At 37.0% G+C, this 23,460-nt stretch overlaps 1 protein-coding gene across 3 annotated transcripts in view; it reads left to right on the top strand.

Moving 5' to 3' along the window:
- The window catches only part of LOC115424920 (axin-1-like), a 79,457-nt gene that overhangs the window by 8,450 nt on the left and 47,547 nt on the right, over nucleotides 1-23,460 (top strand). For 2 of the 3 annotated variants that reach the window (XM_030142314.1, XM_030142316.1), the window contains exons 1-2: nucleotides 10,598-10,623; nucleotides 13,763-14,716. In XM_030142314.1, coding sequence (XP_029998174.1) covers nucleotides 13,839-14,716 — 878 coding nt within the window. In that variant the 5' untranslated portion in view covers nucleotides 10,598-10,623; nucleotides 13,763-13,838. Of the gene's footprint in view, nucleotides 1-10,597; nucleotides 10,624-13,762; nucleotides 14,717-23,460 lie in introns of those variants that run through there. The other variant, XM_030142315.1, reaches the window with a different exon arrangement.

Here is a 23,460-nt window from a genome sequence, read left to right on the forward strand (position 1 = left end):
CCCTTGTAAATATGGCACCAACTATGACATTTTAATTGGTCAACCTGGTAATGATGTCATTTCTACACCATCTCATACATGCAGGGTGGGGAAGCAAAATTTACAATGAACATTTAGTTGTTTTTTCTCAGCAAGCACTACGTCAATTGTTTTGAAACCAAACATATTGATGTCATAATCATACCTAACACTATTATCCATACCTTTTCAGAAACTTTTGCCCATATGAGTAATCAGGAAAGCAAACGTCAAAGAGTGTGTGATTTGCTGAATGCACTCGTCACACCAAAGGAGATTTCAAAAATAGTTGGAGTGTCCATAAAGACTGTTTAGAATGTAAAGAAGAGAATGACTATGAGCAAAACTATTACGAGAAAGTCTGGAAGTGAGGAGAAGCAACAAAAACGTACCAAAGCTTTTATTAAAGCTCTCAAATCCAAAATCCTAAAGGATCCAACCAAATCCATGAGAAAAATGGCAATTGAACTTGAGGTAGACAACAAGACCGTTAGAAATGCAGTAAAATGTGATTTGAAGTTAAAATCTTACACAAGAACACCAAAACACTTGTTGACAACAGCAACAAATCCAACTTTAGCAATTTTTGGGAATCATGTTTATGGCCGCCTTCTAGCCCAGATCTAAACCCTCTGGATTCTGCTATTTGGGGCGTTTTAGAACATGCTAGTAGAACATCACACAGCAATGTCGACTTTCTTAAAGATACTATTAAAGAAGAATGCGAGAAGTTGTCACCCGAATATTTGAGGAACACTTGCGCAAGTTTCAGGAAGCGTGTGAAGGCAGTTATTGAGAAAGAAGGAGGACACATAGAATAAAAACATTTTCTATATGTCATTTTCTTGTGGCAAATAAATTCTCATGACTTTCAATAAACTAATTGGTCATACACTGTCTTTCAATCCCTGCCTCAAAATATTGTAAATTTTGCTTCCCCACCCTGTATTGTTAAAGATTAAAAGTGAAATATGTACATTGGACTTGTGGGTCTGCAGTAAAGTGTCATAACTCATGTGTTGATATGTCATAAACAACTTGCTGCTGGTTTTCTACTGGTATTTATCTCTCATTGTGTTGTTTTGAATACAACATCCTGGAGGTAAACACACTTTTCTAACGCCAGATGCACCACATAAAAGGGAAGGTGAAACTCGTGCGGCGATAAGGAAGTTGAACTGATTACAATGTCTGCAAACGAGGTAGTAATCAGCCAAGTCATCTGCTGCTGTGAGCTGGTTGGCATGAAAATGTGCAGACTTTGTGCCTCCAAATCACAATGTGGCTTTTCTTGCTCTTCACACTGTTTGCCCTGAAAAGAAGAATGCGTTTGCAATAGTTGAATAGCCAATGGAAAGTTCCTGTTACTCAGTATTTGAGCAAAAAAGGGGCTTCTTTTTCTTTCCTTTCTTTCTATCCTCTTTTTCCCTTAAGCTTCTTTCTATACCATTATTTAAAACCCTTTACTGATTTCTCGCTTTTGACCCTCGTACTTACTAGATTGTCAATTTTGTTTTCATTCCCTCTTTGATCTCCACCTGAATATGTCCAATTCGCACAAAATAACCATAAATAATCACACATATATACACACGCATGCACAAACACATGTAAAAAGCCCTCTGTTTGCACCCGTCTTGTCCGTGTCTTATGAATTTTTTTTTTTTGTGGTCTGTTTGTTTGGTTTCGTTACCCCGTCACAATATTTGTCGAGCACTAAATAAAAAAAGTAAAAAAAACAAACAAAAAACAATGGCTTTGAAAGTCCTTCAACTGGTAGCTACACTCTAAAGGTAAACATAAGATCTAGGTTGTAGTGTTTAACCCTTTCATGCGTACTGGTCACTACAGTGGACAGCTATTTTACAGCTGATCTCTTGTATATTCATGGATTTTGTTGTTCTTTTCGTTGTTGTTTTTTTTTTTTTTTTTAACACATCTTTATTAAAGTTTTAAGACACTACATATCTTTTCTGACATGAATTGGTAACATTATGTAGATCTCTTCTGAGCATAAACCCCCAGAATCACAAGCCCTCCCCATATTTTTATACAATTTATCAGTAAATACATGTTTCTGTGCATCAAAAATTAAACATGGGTGTCCAGCTGAGTGGACATTTTTGCAACTTCATGAAAAATAGGTTCATAAGAATTTTTTTTTTTTCTCCATTATTTTTTTTAATGTATTTTTCTAAAAATTTTTTCATTATTTTTATTTTATTTATTTATTTTTATTTATTTTCAGATGAAAATTTTCAATCGCATTTTTTTTTCATGCCTAAAGAGGAATAAAAATACACAGGAAAAAAATTTTTGATTAGGGCTCTCATAATTTGTGCATGAAAGGGTTAAAGTGCTAGTGGTTATTACAACTTAATACATTTATACTTATTTGTCTAAATGGAGCGATTGATTTGAGACACTGTTAGAGTACATGACGAAGTAGTTAAAAAAGGTAGCATGAATTGTAACTAAGGATTTAATTTTTTTATATAATTTATTTTATTGTATGTATTTTGTATGTGCGATTGTATATACAGTCGCGGAAAAAAAAATTATTTGATTATTTTTAGATTATTTTATTTTATTATTTTAATTATTAGATTATTTTAATTATCTAATTATTTATTTATTCATACTGACATGCATGCAGTAATACATGTGGGCTCACATTCACACATCGCCCATAACGTCTGTGCATATTCATTGTATTTTTGTGAGTAGGATTTTATTTTATTTTTTTAATAATGTGACATTGTGTAATTCCAGACAGATGACATTCGTTAAACTGCACTGACACGATTACACTCAGGTTGAAAACAATTAGTAAAACACCTTTGGATGCATTCACACTGCAGGTAAAAGTGGCCCAATCTGACGTTTTTTGCTCATACAGTCACGGAAAAAATTATTAGACCATCAAAAGTCCTCAAAAACAATGGTTATGCAATCACGTACGAACTCCTGTGTGTATCATGTGACTAAAACAGACAGAAAAGAAAACATGGAATGGTTAAAAGCACTGTTTTTATCAGTACAATGCCATAGATATTGACGTAAGAACTGAAGTAATTTTGGTTATTATCAAGAAAACCACTGAAAATGGATAGATATCAGCTCTGAAATTAAACTCTTATGAGCTGTTTTTCTTTTGTTATCATTATATTTGTCCAAACAAATGTACCTTTAGTTGTACCAGGGATTAAAATGAACAAGAAATTGAAGAAAACAAGGGGTGGTCTAATAATTTTTCCGGCGACTGTAATATCTACTTTAACCATACTAATAAAAGCAGCTAAATAAACAGGTAAAAAAACAAGCGTAAACCTATTACACACACATAAACGTATGTTTTGTTATTGCACTGATCCCTTTTAAAATATTTTGCACATCAGATGTGTTTTTCAGTATTGAATGTGGTGACTGCTATTGGGTAAAAACTGTTCTTATTTTTGAAAGATACAGTATTGGGTCAAAAATTGAAATTCTATGAATTAATGAGAGAATACTCTAAAGCAGGCATGTCCAAAGTCCGGCCCGGGGGCCAATCACGGCCCGTGGTCAGATTTTATACAGCCCGCAGCTTCGGTTTTATAATGTATTATTTATGGCCCGCTTGGACTGTTGAACCGAGTACATGAATCATAAAAGGTTCAAAATGCAGTTTCTCCTTTCACCTCATGGTGGCAGCACCACTCTAACTCTATCTGCCTCTGTGACCTCGCCGTGAACCCTTTTCGCTAATTTCTAACCATGGCGTCTGTAAATAAAAAACGAAAGTTGACAGTGAGGGCCGCCGCTTCCAGGAGAGATGGGAATTACAATTTTTTTCCCCTGAAAATCGAGGCGATTGTGTTTGCCTAATCTGTCAAGAGACTGTTGTCTTGTTTGAGGAATTCAATGTAAAGAGACACGAGCAGACAAAACGTGCTAACGCATACGACAAGCTAGCAGGGAGTGAGCGTTCTGAAAAAGTGAAGCAAATTCAAGCTGCTTTAAACTCACAACAGTGACTCTTCATGTGAACCAGTGAGTTCAATGAATTCACCACCAAGGCAGGCTACCAAGTTGCCAGGTTAGTTGCCTGTAACTGCTGGTGTTATGTACTTGTAGATGTGACACAAATATTACTTTCTGAATGATTTTGTGAAAGACAAGAGTAAGAGTCATATGTTTTCATCTTAAACGTTAACAGACTTTGCATTACTGAGTAATATATGTAATGATTACTCATATAAGTCATGTTTAAAATGAATGTGGGGTTAAGATTTTTATCAACTTCTTGGGCGTTTAAGATACTCCACACAGTTTGTTCTATGTTATCTGACTCCAGTGTGAAAGGAAGGCAGAAATGTCTTTTTTTTAAAACTTGTTCACACCTGAGTGGCTTAGATTTGGTTACATTGCCATTTAAAAAAATGATATTGTGACAATGAAAATAAAATTGTTGTAGAACAGTGCTTTTATATGTAATTTTTACTGTTTAACAAAACATCCGAAGGGACCACTGGCCCCTGGCAATCTCCACATTATCAGATCTGGCCCTTTTAAAAAAAGTTTGGACACCCCTGCTCTAAAGAAATGTTTGTCACAGAGCTCCCAGATCTACTTCAAACACTGTCTTCACATTAGAATCCATTCACTTTTCAGATTCCTTTAAATGTAAAATGTAAATGTAAATGTAAATGTAAGATTTATAAATCGATTATGTAATATACACTGTGTCCCATGAAGTTGGAATAAAACATTGATTGTGACACTGGTTTATTCTTAGATAAAGTCTAACTGGGACTCATTGAACCTGGTCAAAGGTGATTATTGTGTATAAATAGGAATAAAAAGAGGAATCTGTCTGAAAACAAAATTTTTGCAACATTATGGGCAACAGTGTATGTAAACTTTTGTATATACAGTACAGGCCAAAAGTTGGGACACACCTTCTCATTCTTCGCATTTTCTTTATTTTCATGACTATTTACATTGTAGATTCTCACTGAAGTCATCAAAACTATGAATGAACACTGTGGAATTATGTACTTAACAAAAAAGTGTGAAATAACTGAAAACATCTCTTATTCTAGTTTCTTCAAAGTAGCCACCCTTAGCTCTGATGACTGCCTTGCACACCCTTGGCATTCTCTTGATGAGCATCAAGAGGTAGTCACCTGAAATGGTTTTCACTTTATAGGTGTGCCTTGTCAGGGTTACTTAGTGGAATTTCTTGCCTTATTGAGGGGTTGGGACCATCAGTTGTGTTGTGCAGAAGTCAGGTTGATGCACAGCTGACAGCCCTATTGGACAACTGTTAGAATACATATTATGGCGAGAACCAATCAGCTAAGTAAAGACAAACGAGTGGCCATCATTACTTTAAGAAATGAAGGTCAGTCAGTCTAGAAAATTTCAAAAACTTTGAATGTGTCCCCAAGTGCAGTCGCAAAAACCATCAAGCGCTCCAACGAAACTGGCTCACATGAGTACCGCCCCAGGAAAGGAAGACCAAGAGTCACCTCTGATGCTGAAGATAAGTTCATCTGAGTCACCAGCCTCAGAAATCGCAAATTAACAGCAGCTCAGATTAGAGACCATATGAATACCACACAGAGCTCTAGCAGCAGACACATCTCTACAACAACTGTTAAGAGGAGACTGCGTGAATCAGGCCTTCATGGTCAAATAGCTGCTAGGAAACCACTGCTCAGGAGAGGCAACAAACAGAAGAGATTTATTTGGGCCAAGAAACCCAAGGAATGGACATTAGACCAGTGGAAATCTGTGCTTTGGTCTGATGAGTCCAAATTTGAGATCTTTGGATCCAACCGCCGTGTCTTTGTTCGACGCAGAAAAGGTGAACGGATGGATGCTACATGCCTGGTTCCCACCGTGAAGCATGGAGGGGGAGGTGTGATGGTGTGGGGGTGCTTTGCTGGTGACGCTGTTGGGGATTTATTCAAGATTGAAGGCAACCGGAATCAGCATGGCTACCACAGCATCCTGAAGTGACATGCCATTCCATCCGGTTTGCGTTTAGTTGGACCATCATTTATGTTTCAACAGGACAATGACCCCAAACACACCTCCAGGCTGTGTGAGGGATATTTGACCAAGAAGGAGAGTGATGGAGTGCTGCGCCAGATGACCTGGCCTCCACAGTCACCGGACCTGAACGCAATCGAGATGGTTTGGGGTGAGCTGGACCGCAGAGTGAAGGCAAAAGGGCCAACAAGTGCTAAGCATCTCTGGGAACTTCTTCAAGACTGTTAGGAAACCATTTCAGGTGACTACCTCTTGAAGCTCATCAAGAGAATGGCAAGAGTGTGCAAAGCAGTCATCAGAGCTAAGGGTGGCTACTTTGAAGAAACTAGAATATAAGAGATGTTTTCAGTTATTTCACACTTTTTTGTTAAGTACATAATTCCACATGTGTTCATTCATAGTTTTGATGCCTTCAGTGAGAATCTACAATGTAAATAGTCTGAAAATAAAGAAAATGCGAAGAATGAGAAGGTGTGTCCAAACTTTTGGCCTGTACTGTATGTATTAAACTTAATCATATATCTTAAAAACATATCAAAAGCAGCACATTTTTCATTTATTTTACTGTTCATCTTATCAAAATGTGCAAGAATTAGCTCAGTTTTATCTATGAAGCAGATAATTTACAAAAAAAAAAAAAAAAATTAAATTGTAAATTATAAATTATATGCAAACACATAGACTGTAAGTTAAATGCTGATGTAATAATGATAGTTTGGAGCAGTTGTTGAAAAGAAATGATCTTTACTCTGTTAGATACAGAATATTTAACATGATTTTTATCATTTTGATGTCTTATCATCCCTCAAACTTAAAAAAAAACCTCTTATTAATAACACTGGTCTAAAGTGAAATGTCTCCAGAATAAATGTAGTGAACCTTTACTAAGTTTAAGTCACTAATAAGCCCAATTTTATGTCCGTATTCAAATGTTGTGAGGTATGCTGAGCGATTTTAGCCTCTCTCTACTTTGAATCTTCATTCCTACCGCCATACTCCATTTTCGGAAGTGGTTATGCTGCCGTTCATGAAATTTCTACTGCTAGCAGACGATGCCGCAGTGTGAAGGCTGCAGTTCACTACCGCTGTGTGAATTTAATCATGTATGACAGGCCAAACAAATACATGTTCTTCCCTTCATGCCTCACATGTTGACTCACATCATTACCTGCACAATGCATGATTAAATGGTAGTTTACAAATGGATAGTGGTGGCAGACAAGTTCTACTTGTCATTCTATCGTACATGAGATTTTCATAACCTGGTTGCCAACACCCTTACCATTGTAAACAAGCCAATCTCTGCTGATATTTTGTCCCTTTTCTGCTTACCATGCGATGCTGACACTTGAGTAAGCAATGTATGTTATTTATCAACAGATAGACAGATCAAGTGCCAACTGATAGTTGCTGGTGGATCTCATTTAAAATCTATCATTTACAATAATATATAGGCACTTTTCACACACAATGGCACCACGGGTACAATGCCGCTAGTTTGACAAAAGCAGATCTTCACATAGGCGTTTTCTCTGGAAAAGTGCGGTAATCAAACACAGTTATCATGATAATTATTAGGCCTGTAACGGTACACGTACTGAACCGAACCGTTTCGGAACACACCTGTTTGGTTCGGTACACAGCTGTACCGAAACGGCACAGTATGTTGAGAAAAAGAAAAAGGAACGAAAGACGTCATTCGATGCAGAACTTTAAATCCACACAAGTTCCACACAGACATATTGAAGGAGTGCACATGGACCTGAAATACGAAATAGCAGCTGATACAAGGTTATAAAAAAACAACAAATATGATGTGAACCTGGAAGGAAGAGACTGAAGACCCTCCACCATCATTACAGTCCAGTTTGGGATCACATCAGGTCCCGGTGAAAACAACAACAGGGAAAGAGATGATAAGATGAACATTGTTTGCCGCCTATGAACTACAGTAGTTCTAAACACTCACACTCTGTGTTTCTCTCTCTCTCTCTTTCTCTCTCTCTCTCTCTCACACACACACGCTGATAACAGAGGAATAGAACCCGGAGTTGGGTGTTGAAAGTATGTAAAGTTTCACTTTTGTTTCACACCAGCGTTAGTTACGTTAGTTATGGCCTGCATCTCCAGGTATATAACTGTGCCCCCTCCGTTTTGACAAATCGCACCCTGCAACACACATACACAAAGTGGCCTAAACAGTCTGTTAGCTGTTCTGATATAAATAATGTGGTTGATTGTGTTGTCAGTGTTGCTCTTCAGTTTGTTTAAACAGAATACCAGTTTGTCCTCTTGTTAATGTTGCACTTCATGTGGAATTTTTTTGTTGTTATTTTTATGCAGAATGTGAACTGACAGAACTGTAATTAGATTTTTGTTGTTTGTTCAAAACTACCTGTCAGGGAAAAGTGCAATACTAATTTAAAATACATTTAGTAATATGAATAATTTATTTTATTTTCTATTTGATTTGTAGCAGCAGAATTAAATTATTCCTGTTTTTTATATTCTATTGTGTCCAAAAATGTTCAGAAATTCATAATGTATTAACCCTCCGGTATCCTATCCAGCAAGGCCCTTACTAAGCACCAAGTGTGCCTCTTTGGCACACTTGTGGAATAATGTCAAAAAATTTCATACAGTATGTTTTAATTCTTTTACACTTTTTTCTATTTCATGAACTTGAGCTGTAAATAAAATACCAAATACTCAGTAATTTTCACATTTTTTAAGCCTTTAAATGCCTTGGTTGTAATGTAAACAAACCATTTTTTGGATGCAAAAAACACAAAAAATATTTTTTTTCAATATACTACATAAAAAGTGGATCACATATTTGATTTTTGCATCCTGGCATATGTCAGTGATTAACTCCAACATTGGTTAATGTGCATTATTATTTTTGGCGCTAGGTCAAATGTTCAAAAATACTAGCATCTGTCACCAAGTGTGCGTAAAATGCACACCTATGAATCAAACTATTAAATATTATATATGATTTATTTTTTCTGCTCTAATTTGATTTTATTTTTGCAAATCAAGGTCAGCCCTAATCATACTATCAAATGGTCATACAAATCAAATATCAAATAGTGCGTTTTAGGCACACTTGGGAGACAGATGCTAGTCTGGTAATTTTCTTTTGTTTACAAAGGTGCACATTTTAGTTGGTGGCCAGAATTTTAAAGATCATGCAAAAAATGAACAACTTTTGAATTCTAACCTTATTTAAATTGTGAAAAATACTATGAAGTTTTTTAAAACGAAGTGCAAAGTGTGCCTGAAAGCGCACCCGGATACTGGAGGGTTAAAGACATTTTGATGGATTTTCCTTTTCCTGTACCGAACCGAAAAAAAAAATGAAGCGTGGCTTTGAAAACCGAAACATGTACCGAACTGAAAAATTTTGTGTACCGTTACAGGCCTAATAATTAGAATTTACAGGGTGTGGAAGCAAAATTTACAATGAACATTTAGTTGTTTTTTTCTCAGCAGGCACTAGCGTCAATTGTTTTGAAACCAAACATATATTGATGTCATAATCATACCTAACACTATTATCATACCTTTTCAGAAACTTTTGGCCCATATGAGTAATCAGGAAAGCAAACGTCAAAGAGTGTGTGATTTGCTGAATGCACTCGTCACACCAAAGGAGATTTCAAAAATAGTCGGAGTGTCCATAAAGACTGTTTATAATGGAAAGAAGAGAATGACTATGAGCAAAACTATTACGAGAAAGTCTGGAAGATACTATTAAAGAAGAATGGGAGAAGTTGTCACCCGAATATTTGAGGAACACTTGCGCAAGTTTCAGGAAGCGTGTGAATGCAGTTATTGAGAAAGGAAGGAGGACACATAGAATAAAAACATTTTCTATGAATGTCAATTTTCTTGTGGCAAATAAATTCTCATGATTTTCAATAAACTAATTGGTCATACACTGTCTTTCAAATCCCTGTCTCAAAATATTGTAAATTTTTCTTCCCACCCTGTAAACGGTAATAGTAACTGTCTGCAGTTTTATCATGGTTTATCGTTATACCGGTAATTGCTGACATCCCAACACACACACACACACACACACACACACACACATAAAGATGCTGACAAATGCTGCCTGCTTTAACTGATAACAGCCTCCAGTGTTTTGTTGAAGGTGTTGAAATCAGATCCCAGAGGCAGATACCTACAGGATGTTTTCTGTGTTTGGGTATAAATCAAAAGGAGGATGATGTGTCAGAAGCAAAGAGAGAGAGAGAGAAGGAGAGAGAGAGAGAGAGAGGGAGACAGAGAGTGGGAGAAGGACTGTACCACATGTACCCAAACTAAACACTGGTAGTTGTGTGTAGTGAACGGTGAGGCGCTGTTCATCATCCGCTCCGTGGAAGCACTCGGCTCCTGCACAGACAGTAAAGAGACAGACAGCCATGGAGAGGTGGAGAGCGGACTGTTTTCTTTGTTATTTTTAAAGTGTTGCAGGTCGTAGCTATGACAGTGTCGGCGATGACTTGTGCGCCTTCGTACGCCCGACGCAGCGGCAAAACAGCGAGAAGATTTCCACCGGTTAGTATATGACACTTTTTTCCTTCTCTCTCTCTCTCTTCTCTCTGTGTGTGTTGTGTGGTGTGTGTATATATGTGTGTGTGTGTGTCCAGCTCAAGAGATGGGATTGCGGTAGTCGGTAGATATGTGCCATCGCTTGCTGGTTGTAAATATATTCAGATTTTGGGGTTTGGAGACGGGATTCCCTCTGTGCGTCCTTGGGTTAATGCGCGTCGTGCGTTCCGTGCGTTCCGTGCGTTCTGCGTTTCGATACAGTGGGAATATTAATAGTGTGACAAAGTTGTGCACTTGTCGGTCGGCTGCTGAAAGGCCCTAGCTATGTGTGTGTGTGTAAATGTGTGTAAAATGTGTGTGTACGGAGTTTGTTTCTGGCTCCCCTCCCCCATTCGCCGCTGCTGTTCTGTTCTGCTCATTCTGGAAAAGGCCAAGACATGAATGTGATGAGAGGCTCACTTCAAAGCACCAAAAAAAAAAAAAACAAAAAAAAAAAAAAAAAAAGACAGAACCGGGACCATTAAAGCTGCTATCAAACATGCATGGCGTGAACTGTGACGCCACAAACCTTTGGCGTTGGAATATTCCTGTCAAGAACGCACACACCTGTGAGCGCACAACCAATTACCACATTCATATTAATGCGCTATCAGCTCCTTTCTCTTGCCAGTGCTCATCATCATCATCATCATCAGGTACATCAGTGTATTTTTTTTTAAAGCATTTTACACACAATCTTTGCACACCTGGCCTTTTTTGCACACTTGCACGTGCTGCTCACACTTCAGGGGTGTGCACATAATATCCTCTGATTGCCAGCACTGTCTTTGTTAAATCAGATTTTTTTTTTTTTTTTTTTTTGTGGGTGTCAGTATTGAATAAGACAGCGAGTGGGTGTACCCTTAAGCGACTGATTGGCACCATTAAAATAAGAAGTATTTTTTGTTAAATTACAGGAATACCGCTTCTAAAAACGACACACATAAAAAAAAAACAAAACTGACACATATAGTAGAAATTTCCTTAAAAATGTAAATGTTTTTTTTTTTTTTTTTTTTTTTGGGTTAGAAGCCCTATCTGTGTGAGAAAGGCTTTTTTTTTTCCTCCTTCCCTTCCCTCCACTGCAGTTCCATTCACATATCAGCACTAATATGGCAACTGACACCACTGCAAAGCTTAAATATGCAGTAACCTATATGTCTGTGGAGATGGAAGAAGGCTCAAGGATGTGTCCTTGAACGAGACATTGAAACCCCTAAAATCATGTGCTAGGCTGTTTCTGCTGCTGACCCCCGTGCTGTGGCAGGAAGGGGATGTAATAAAAAAAGACTGAAAAATCAATGTAGAATCACTGACAGCACTGATCATGTTATGTCCCCATAAAGAGAGATAGGCTCATTCATTACCATCTCGAGTGACCGTGATGATGCACTGATAATAATTTAGATGAAACTGAAGAATCGGGTGAATTAATGACAATCTGAGGCGTATAAAGGAGTCATGAAATACATATTGTATGCGTAACAATGTCACACGTAAGGCAGATTATCCCTTATTCATGGCCTGGGTTATCTATAAACATTAGTCTGAATGTTACCTGTAAATGTTCATTTAAAGATAATCAGACCACGTTGTATTATATACAGATCAGATTTGAATTACTGGCTTAACGATCTACATATTTATCTCTGTAAAAAAACGAATTTGCATATGCGATGTAGAATCTTTGACCCCTAGACTAAGTACAAGTGCAGTACATTCCTACATACAGAGTGTAAACAGCCTTCATCATCCCGCCTCGTCTGTAATGCGCTGTATTTAAAGATGAACCACCGGCTGTGTTTTAGCCGTATCCTTGGAAAAAAGCTGTTATCGCTTTGAAACCCTCTGGATTTTCAGCAGAATTCATTAATGCTAGTCTTCGGATGAATGCCGGCCACATCCGACTTCGTATGAAAATCTGACAGAAAATACTAAGCTGTGCAGAATTAGAAATTGACCAAGAGTCTCAGAATGGTGCATAACTGATTGACCTTTTTATAAGCAGTATTTTAGTCATGTTTGACCTTATTTATTCATCGGGCTGAGTGTCGGTCAGACATTTTTTTGATAGGTACTAATAATGGAACTGCGGCTTTGATATTACTTCCTTAATGCTGCTTTTTGTAATGCTAATTTATCAGTTTAACAAAAAGAAAGTAACATTTCACATCTGTATTTTATGCATTCAAAGTAGCTTTATAACATACAGTATATAAATGTATTTTTTACATTTAACCCTTTCATGCATAGTGGTCTCTACAGCGGACAGCTATTCTACAGCTGTTTTCATATATATTCATGGGTTTTGTTGTTTTAGTTTCATATCAGCCAACACAGCAGACACTTATGCATCATCCCATACACTGCAATTGATACCATTACTGTAACTCTTGCTGTTCTTGATAATCCTGATCTGCAGTAACATGTTTGAGTGTAAATCAATTGCTTGTCATTATTATTAAACAGTTTGTTATTGTTGTTTTTTTACATAAAGGTTTTTTGGTTTTTTTGCATTTATCTCCATGAAGTGAGTAATGACTAATATTAGAGTGTGTTAAAATGTGAGAAAACATCAGATTAGCTGCATTAAAAGTGTTGTTATTTCATACTTTTCACATGATATGTCAGTAAATACATGTTTCTTTACTTCAGAAACTAAATGCTTGGTGTCAAAGATGAGTGGACATTTTTGGAGCTCCATGAAAAATAGATTCATAAGAAAAGTTTCAATCGCATTGTTTTTTTTTTTTGATGCCTAAAGAGGAATAAAAACACTCGAGGAAATAAATCTTGATAAAGGTTCTCACAGTTCATGCATGAAAGGGTTAAGTATTTGTTTCAGCAATTCCCATTTGTCTTTTCAAAGCAGCACAACATAAAAAATAAACCTATTTAACACAACTTGAAGTTTTCTGTTCACATAATATGAAAGTAGAAGCCGTATGTGACGCTGATGAGTTTTATTGTAGTTCAGTATGAAACAAGATATTTTTACTTCCACAGTGTCTTAAACCATTTCGGTCTTAAAATCTTAAGTGCACCCAGCCTCTGTTTAATGGATGATATGACACTGCATCTCATACTATATTTTCCCTCCTTGCAGGAGTTTTTTTGCCGTGTCGTAAGTAGAGGTCTGGATCTGATAGTTGTGCTGTGTGGGCTCTACGGGGACGTGGTTTATGGATGCTGCTGTGACTATGAGCATAAGCGACAAACGGGGCTACTTAGTGGACCTAGGAGGCAGCTTCACTGAGGACGCTCCCAGACCTCCAGTCCCTGGGGAAGAAGGTGAGCTGGTGTGCAGCGATGGACGCCAGCAAAACAACCTCAGCCTTAAAAGCGAGGCCTCTGTGGCGACGCCCAGGCGGCCTGACTTGGACCTGGGTTACGAGCCGGAGGGAAGCGCTTCCCCGACGCCGCCTTACTTAAAGTGGGCAGAATCTCTTCACTCCCTGCTGGATGACCAGGATGGCATCCTCCTGTTCAGGATGTTCCTCAAGCAGGAGGAGTGCGCAGACATGCTGGACTTCTGGTTTGCTTGCAGCGGCTTTCGCAAACTTGAAGCGAACGAGGGTTACGAGGAGAAGAAGGTGAAACTAGCAAAAGCTATTTATAAGAAGTACATCCTGGACAACAATGGGATCGTGTCCAGGCAGATCAAACCGGCTACTAAGTCCTTCATCAAAGACTGTGTCCTGAAGCTTCACATCGACCCCGCCATGTTTGACCAGGCTCAAACTGAAATCCAGACTATGATGGAGGAAAACACATACCCTTTATTCCTTAAGTCTGACATATACTTGGAATATACACGGACAGGAGGAGAGAGCCCAAAGCCATACAGCGATCACGGCTCCGGTTCTGGGAATGGAGAGGGGCTGTCAGGTTATTTACCGACTTTAAACGAAGACGAGGAGTGGAGGTGCGACCAGGAGCCAGAGGAGCCGCCCGAGTCCGACCCCACACCGAGCAACCGGCTTACGCAGAAGCTGCTAATGGAGACGGCGTCGCAGCGTGTTGCCAACAGTTCCAGATTCCAGGACAGTCACGAGTTCAGGTAAAGCATCCTCCAGCAATCTAGAAAACCTCACTTCAGCAGTATCTACTCAGCTTTTTTCTCTGCAAACTGCTGAATTAGAAATAACCCTGAAACCCCACACCAACTTGAGGGCTGCCGAAAGTTTGATACGAAAAGAGAGTGAGAGTGTGGCTCAAGAGACAGGTGAGATAAAAGGGAGGTGGTGTGTGAAGTGGTTCTGAGTGTTTACACCTGTGGTGTCGAGGAATGTCAGAGGCTTTTGGAGCTGCTTTACTTGTTGTTTGAAGGTTGAGGCTGAGTTCTTGTGTTTTTTTTTCTTGTGCAGGGATTGTGGTTAACACTGCTCTTATTGAGAGGGTTTTGTAGTGAAAGATTATAACACAGCTGAGCTTTCCAAACTACCTCCAGTCCCTGAAATATTAATTGCTGCCACTCTCAATATATCCTCCTAATTATTCATGTCTGTACCATTAACCTTATGTTTGACTAGATAGATAGATAGATAGATAGATAGATCCATTCAAAATGATTTTTTTCTCTACATTTAACCCTTTTCTAAGTGATTTATTATAATGTTATCCTCAGCATTTTACATTTTTCAGGCAAAAACAAGTATTTTCCTCTTCTTAATTTTAGTCAATTCAAAAATGATCAGATCAAAACAGAGAAAACTAAAAAAAAGTGACTTGTTTAGCAAAATATATCAGTAACTGAACGTAAAAACAAGCATCTACGACCGCTATCATTTGTCAAAATACATGGATTTTACTAGTGGATGAAAGTTGAAGACCGTGATGGTGTTTCCATGTTCACTACGGAACCTCTGAACGTCCAAATGGATCACAGTTGATATGAGTGAACAGTTGAGAAACTGCATAAAAGGTATTGATTGGATTAATGGTTGAAAAGTTAAGGTATTAAGCATTTTAGATCAATAGATAGATAGATACATAGATACATAGCAAGATCAACCATTCAAAATGATTTTTTTCTCTACATTTAACCCTTTTCTAAGTGATTTATTATAATGTTATCCTCAGCATTTTGCATTTTTCAGGCAAAAAACAAGTATTTTCCTCTTTTTAATGTATTGATCATGTCGAATTTTACAAAGAATTCAGTCAATTCAAAAATTATCAGATCAAAAAGGAAAACTGAAAAAGTGACTTGTTTAGCAAAATATATCAGTATCTGAACGTAAAAACAAACATCTACGACCGCTTGTCATTGTCAGAATACATGGATTTTACTAGTGGATGAAAGTTGAAGACAATGATGGTGTTTCCATGTTCACTACGGAACCTCTGAACGTCCAAATGGATCACAGTTGTTATGAGTGAACTGTTGAGAAACTGCATAAAATGTATTGATTGGATTAATGGTTTGAAAAGTTATTAAGCATTTTAGATAGATAGATAGATAGATAGATAGATAGATAGATAGATAGATAGATAGATAGATAGATAGATAGATAGATAGATAGATAGATAGATAGATAGATAGATAGATAGATAGATAGATAGATAGATAGATAGATAGATTTTTTTTGCTGTAGATGTTGCTACAGTGAAATGGACACTGTGAGATAAGATTATGCTGCAGCATTCACAAATACAATACGCTTCTTGAAGGTGAAACCATTTCTATCCTACTCCTTCATCAAAGCAGTACAGTATCCTTTTTTGTTTTCTTCTCAGCTGATTCACAACATTTCCCTGGATATCTATATCTACTTAAGCAAATTTGGCATAACTCACTTCTTAATATTTCCTTTTTTTTTTGCTGCAGTGCAGTGGGTGTGTGTTTTTGGCAACACATGCATGTATGGAAGGTGGGGTTAGTCATTCTAATCCAAAATTCTGTGAATAATTCTTCACAGTGTGCCGGTCGTTGATGCTGTATGCAATGTAAGATAATCTGGTGTTTGTACACAGTCCTAGACCCGTAAATGGGGAATTATATCTCAGATCAGTCCACACAATGGAATTAAAGCAACAGAGACGTGTATCAGGAACCACATCTGGCAGATCTGGATCTCTCTGTATTCGTGATAAAGGGGTGGAGTTGGCATCAGGTGGACAAGTCTATGTCAGCTACGTATTTCAAGATGAATAAGATATAATTTCAAACTGATATGAGGAATTTAACAATATACAGGCTGAAAGCATCACCTACTTTTCCTGGATCTTCATTCTGATAAGCATCATCAAAGTGGATCTGCTTATAATTCCAACTGAGTATTTTGTTCAGGGGCTGAAATCAGGAAAATACACATTCCGTGCGTTTACATGACAACTTTTATTCCTGGTTTAAACTGATTAAAGGTTAGATCCTATTTCAGATGCCCATGTAAACACCTTATTCCAGTTGAAAAAGAAAAGTTCGGATTAAATTTAAACCTGATTAAAGTCACTGGTTTAATCCACTTTTGAATCCGGTCTAAATTATTCCTCGGACATGTAAACCCTTTATTCCGTTTGGACTTTATTCCTGCCATTCTGCACATGCTTGTTGTCTTGTCTTTTCTTGTCATGATGACGCATACATTCTGCCCTGGCGGAAGAATATGCAATGCAGTCTAGTCAACCCAAACCGTTCCAGTGGCTATTCTGATGGGATCTACCAGCCTCTAAAACCCTGAAGGAAGAGTTCACCACCTGTTTTTTATTCATTCATTTGTCATGCACTAATGAGTTCGATAAGTGGGCAAATCAGTTTGCACTGCAGTGCACCGATTGCCTTGTTCTCGCAGCCCTTCCGTTAGCTTAGCTTAGCCTAGCTTAGCATAATCACTTCATTCCTATGGTCAGACGTAGCCAGACTTTTATAGGTGATTTGTTGTATTTTATGAGTGATTTTGTGAAATTCAATTCTCCCGAATCATTCCTTTAGTCCACTGGGGTCAATATGATCACAAATTGAGGCTCAAATCATGGCGATGTGACTTACTGCAGTAAGAAAATCTTGGGAAATAAAAATTAATGCAAAGCTAAACCGGTAAAGCAAAGCTAATTTAGCGCACACATCCCTTCCAACAAAAAGATTTTCCAACTTCTGTCAACACAACAGTCCCAAGATTGTATGAGTGCAGTAAGTCGCGGATCTAAAGAAATAATGAGAGAGAATCGGATTTCACAAAATCACTTACAAAAGACAACAAATCACCTTTAAAAAACTGGCTGCATGTGACCATGGAAATGCAGTGACTATGCTAAGCTAAGCTAACAGAAGGGCTGCCAGAACCGAATAAACGTTTCTCATGTAAACCTTTATTCGGGTTTAACATTTCCATGTAAACAGAAGAGAAAGTACTTTAGTTCCGGAATAATTTCTTCTGGAAAAATAAATCGGATTTAAAAAACATTATGTAACCGTACCCACTGTCTCCTTGCAGCTCTCTCCTCTAAGTCCAAATAAAACACCTAAATAAGTACAAATAACCTGACATCATGTCCTGCAGACATAATCGTATCATTGATTGGTAATCACAGCTGTCAATCATGCATTTAACCCTCCTACAGGTCTGAAAACACCTGATTAAACAAAGTCTGTATCACAGGTTAGATGTTCTACAGCCGGAAAACACAAGAAAAAATAGATGTAGAATTCTCACGTCCTCAGAGGCCCCTTCAAATACAATATGCTGAGAGGTAGTTTTAAGAATTTTTTTTCCAGCTTTGATGTGTTATTGATGTATTTTTCATAGCGTTAAGGACGATTCAAGCATTCTTCTTCTTCTTCAGCTTAAATCTTGTCACTGTTAAACAATCTGAGGGCAGTTTAAGAAGCAGAATTAATACATTTACTGTCAGATAATGTAAGGACAAGTCTACCAGTGTCCATTTAAAGATGTTATATTACATAAGAAATCAATATAAGTGAATCCCCAATGGAAGTTTGTGTTGGTAAATGCAAGTTATGCAAATTTACAGGATTTCAGTTCTGTTGCAACACATTGATGGTCATATGAACTATGTTTTAAGGTCAAAAATGTCCAATTTCATCACAATTAATGCTATATTTTCATGTCACAAATGGCCAAGTTATATTTGAACTGAATTTACCTGAAAAACAAATATTCTATTCTTTTAGATTCCCCAATTTTTCTTACAAGATTCTATCCTACATATCACATGTTTTATTTTTACAGGTTCAATATGGAGTATGGTGCTGATCCATCCTGCTTGTTACGCCAATACATACATTAAGAATGTCACACGTCACTTTTGAAATCAACAGTTTTCTAATAATAAGCATTTTTATAAAGAAATAACAATTCTATATTGTTATTTACTCTTTAGTATGATGATAAACTATACAATAAATAATTCTGATCCTAGTTTTTGCACAGGGATCATTTGTGGAAACGGTGACATGGCTGCCGAGCATCAGTATGATGGGATCTGTAACGACCATGTCACATCCGTCAGCTGCCACATTTTGTGTTTCTGTGTCAGCTGTTATTGTTTTAGATCCACAATACTAACATTTATGAATAAGAGGAGAATTAGCAATAGTAAGTCTATAAGTTTATTACTAATAAAGTACTGGTACTGACCAGAGCATCATGGGTAATGTCACGTCCGTCCACCAGCAAAAGTTTTCACATACACGTGCTATTCAAAATCCAATATTTCTGAAAATATAGCTTCCACTGTCAAATAATATCAGTAGTCTGTGCACAAATGTATTAGCATTATTTCAACACAGTTCTATGCATTTCTTACAACTGTTTTTTTTTTTTTTCTTTTTTTGACGAAAATGGCCACTCATTTGACCCCCTAAGTAAATTTTATCCTTATTGTTATACAAGAGAAACCAGATTTTCACACCCTTTTAATTCCTTTTATATAGGGTCCATTGAATCTGTTATTTGCCATTGATCTGCTGTCTTTGAACATAACCCCATCCAGACCAGATCAGGTATTCAGGATACATTACTAGCTGAAACTCTAGGGTTGAATCAGAAGTTACCTCTCCAGATGCTCCCTTGAATTTAGGGAGCGGAGGTTCTGCAGGAGACGTCTGTTTGTCTGACCGTCGAGTTCAGATATCAGCAGTATCTCTCCTCCACCTTTAAATCTGTCACACTGTGCTTTTATTTTTAGTCTCATAGGTCAAGTAGGATGGAGCCAGATGTTCTACTGCTGTGCTACTGTTTGCTAATTCTCAGAAAAGGCAGCTTTTAGACAGTTTTTATGCCTCTAAATTCATATTTAGAGGGCAGTACTCACATTAGATCCACTGTTCTGTTGTTTGTTTGATGCAGAGCCAGCTATTCTGCTCTTTAACTGTTTTGTCTGCAGTGATGACTGAGTTGTCTGCATTTTGTGCATGTGTTTGTATCTCGCTTTTCCTTGTCTTCCACCTAATTGTGTTTTGCATAAATTACCCCTTTGCTGACTCTGTTGCAACAGATTGTAACAATAAGTGGTTTAGTTTAAATTATGCTGTTTTTTTTTTTTCTCTCTAACGCTGGCAGTTTTTTTTTTTTTTTTTTATGCGATTCATAATTCGACGATTTAGCCATATTTACTGAATTTTAGAAGCAGTGAAATTTGATAGAGCTGCAGCTGTACTTTGCATATCTCAGCCCTTGAGTGTGTGTTATGGTGCAAATCTTGTAGGTCATTATTACCTTGATAGTGAACAAACCTAACAAAAACAGATTGTACTAGATGGGAGAAAACCAGACTTGGACATGTAAGTGATATTTTTGTGCTTTGAATCTTTAATATGCTTTATTCATAACCACAAGTCCGTTGATAGAAAAAAACAGGCTGTAGAAGTCTCTGATGTCAGTGAGGTTAGGGACAGAATAATCAGATTGTTGGCTGTTAGAAATGTGGAGGCTGACTGTCAGAAATATGCTTATGATGCAGGTGTGGGCTGGGTGATCTGGCCAAAAGATCAAATAGCTAATGGGTTTTTTGGTTGTTATCTGACTAGAAACTCGGCTGTTTTGCATCATGTTGGTTTTGTACCAGCATTATTACAATAATGCCTGGTACAACTAAAGGTACATTTGTTTGGACAAATATAATGATAACAACAAAAATAGCTCATAAGAGTTTAATTTCAGAGCTGATACCTAGCAATTTGCCATGTTTTCTTGATAATAACCAGAATCACTTCAGTTCTTACATCAATATCTATGGCATTGTACTGCCAAAAACAGCACTTTTAAGCATTTCATGTTTTCTTCTCTGTCTGTTTTAGTCGCATGATACACATAGGAGTTAGTACTTGATTGCATAACCGATGTTTTTGATGCTTTTGATGATCTAATAATTTTTTTTTCGGTGACTGTATGCTTATGATGCAGGTGTGGGCTGGGTGATCTGGCCAAAAGATCAAGTGCCTAATGGTTTTTTTTGTTGTTATCTGACTAGAAACTCTGTTGTTTTGCATCATGTTGGTTGCGCACCAGCATTATTATAATATTTTGACATTATCCAGATGAAGTAAACAGTAGTCGACGTATTTCAAACTGTACATGCAGTCGCTGAAAAAATTATTAGACCACCCTTGTTTTCTTCAATTTCTTGTTCATTTTAATGCCTGGTACAACTAAAGGTACATTTGTTTGGACAAATATAATGATAACAAAAATAGCTCATAAGAGTTTAAGTCAGGGGTCACCAATCCTGGTCCTCGAGGGCCGGAATCCTGCATGTTTTAGATGTATCCCTCTTCCAACACACCTGATTCAAATGATAAGCCTATCATCAAGCTCTGCAGAAGCCTGATAATGACCGTCAGGTGTGCTGGAAGAGGGAAACATCTAAAACATGCAGGATTCCGGCCCTCAAGGACCAGGATTGGTGACGCCTGGTTTAAGTTAACGGCTGATATCTTGCCAGTTTCCATGTCTTCTTGATAATAACCAAAATCACTTAGGTTTCTACATCAATATCTATGGCACTGTACTGCCAAAAACAGTGCTTTTAAGCATTTCATGTTTTCTTTTCTGTTTTAGTCACATGATACACATAGGAGTTAGTACTTGATTGCATAACCATTGTTTTTGATGCTTTTGATGATCTAATAATTTTTTTCCATGACTGTATGCTTAAGATGCAGGTGTGGGCTGGGTGATCTGGCCAAAGATCAAATGCCTAATGGGCTTTTTGTTGTTATCTGACTAGAAACTCTGTTGTTTTGCATCATGTTGGTTTTGCACCAGCATTATTACAATATTATCACATTATCCAGATGAAGTAAACAGTAGTCGACATATTTCAAACTGTACATATGTCTGTGTCGCTGCAGTGTTTCCATTCATTACATACACTTTGGCCATATTAGTCTGGCCAGAATTATAATGACTGAAAATGTTTTTAGACTCTAATGTATCCTGAAGCATCAGCGTAAATCAGACTTACTGCTGTGTTCAGAATCTAATGTAGCAGCTCATGGAGTCACAGTAATTGTTTGCTTTCTGAGGTCGTCATCCTGTCAATCATTATTTCTTCATCGGCAGAAGAATGTCGCTATGCAAACTCAAGTGCAACTTAAATACGACTAAAACTGAACCCTTTAGTGCAACAGAGATGCTAAAGGATCACAATAAACAGATGGTAATAAACTGACTAACCTAGCAGCTCATGCTAGCATTAATACTGTAAGTTTATATATGGCAGGGGTGTCAAATATACAGCCAAAACTGGCCCACGAAAAGGTCCAATCCATCCTGTGGGTTGAATTTGTGAAATGCAAAAATTACATGAAAGATTTTAAACATAAAGGGTGTCAAAATCATTTTAGTTCAGGGGCTACATTCAGACCAGTGTGATCTAAAGTGGGTCAGATCAGTAACACTCATAATAACCTATAAATAATGACAACTCCAAATTATTCCTCTTTTATTGCAAAAAAGTGAAATTGCGTGAAAGTGTTCACATTTACAAACAAAAATGTCAGTAACTTGAACAAATACGAGCATTTTGAAATATCTTAAGAGAAGTAAATGCAATTTTATCAATATTCTGCCTGTTACTGAATGTTTTATGCCTTTTTACATCCACTGTGATCTGTGTAAATGATAAACTGAGGCGTAATATTGTTAAACTGGACTTACTTTTTCTTTTTCAATTTCAGGTTGTTTGTTGTTGTTCATGTTATTCACTTTTGTAGATGCAAACATTTTGTTAATTTAATTTGATGTTTTTAACTGTAATTATATTCCCCAAAATCAAATTTATATATAATGGTATAATGGATATAATGGTTTTAATAATAATAATGGATTAAATTTATGTAGCACTTTTCCATCAGTGCATACTCTAAGTCAGAGGTGTCAAACTCATTTTAGTTCACGGGCCAGATTCAGCTAAATTTTATCTGCAGTGGGCTGAACCAGTAAAATAATAACATAATAATATATAAGTAATGTCAACTCCAAACTTTCCTCTATGTTTTAGAGTGAAAAAAGTTAATTTACATTATGAAAAGGTTTACATCTACAAACTATCCTTTCAAAAGATCTGAATAACATGAACAAACTGAAAAAATAAGTGTAATTTTAACAATATTCTGCCTCAGTTTATCATTCACACATGTACATTATAACTTACAGATCACAGTGGATCTACAAATGCACAGAAACATTTAATAACAGACAGAATATTGTTAAATTGTACTTACTTCTCTTAAGACATTTCAGGTTATTCACATTTTTTGCAAAATTATACTTTGTTTTAGTGTAAATACATGAAAATATTTATATTTACAAAGAGAAACTTCTGAAGTTGTCATTATTT

The sequence above is a fragment of the Sphaeramia orbicularis genome, chromosome 8 (genome assembly GCF_902148855.1).
Source record: "Sphaeramia orbicularis chromosome 8, fSphaOr1.1, whole genome shotgun sequence".
Lineage (NCBI taxonomy): Eukaryota > Metazoa > Chordata > Actinopteri > Kurtiformes > Apogonidae > Sphaeramia > Sphaeramia orbicularis.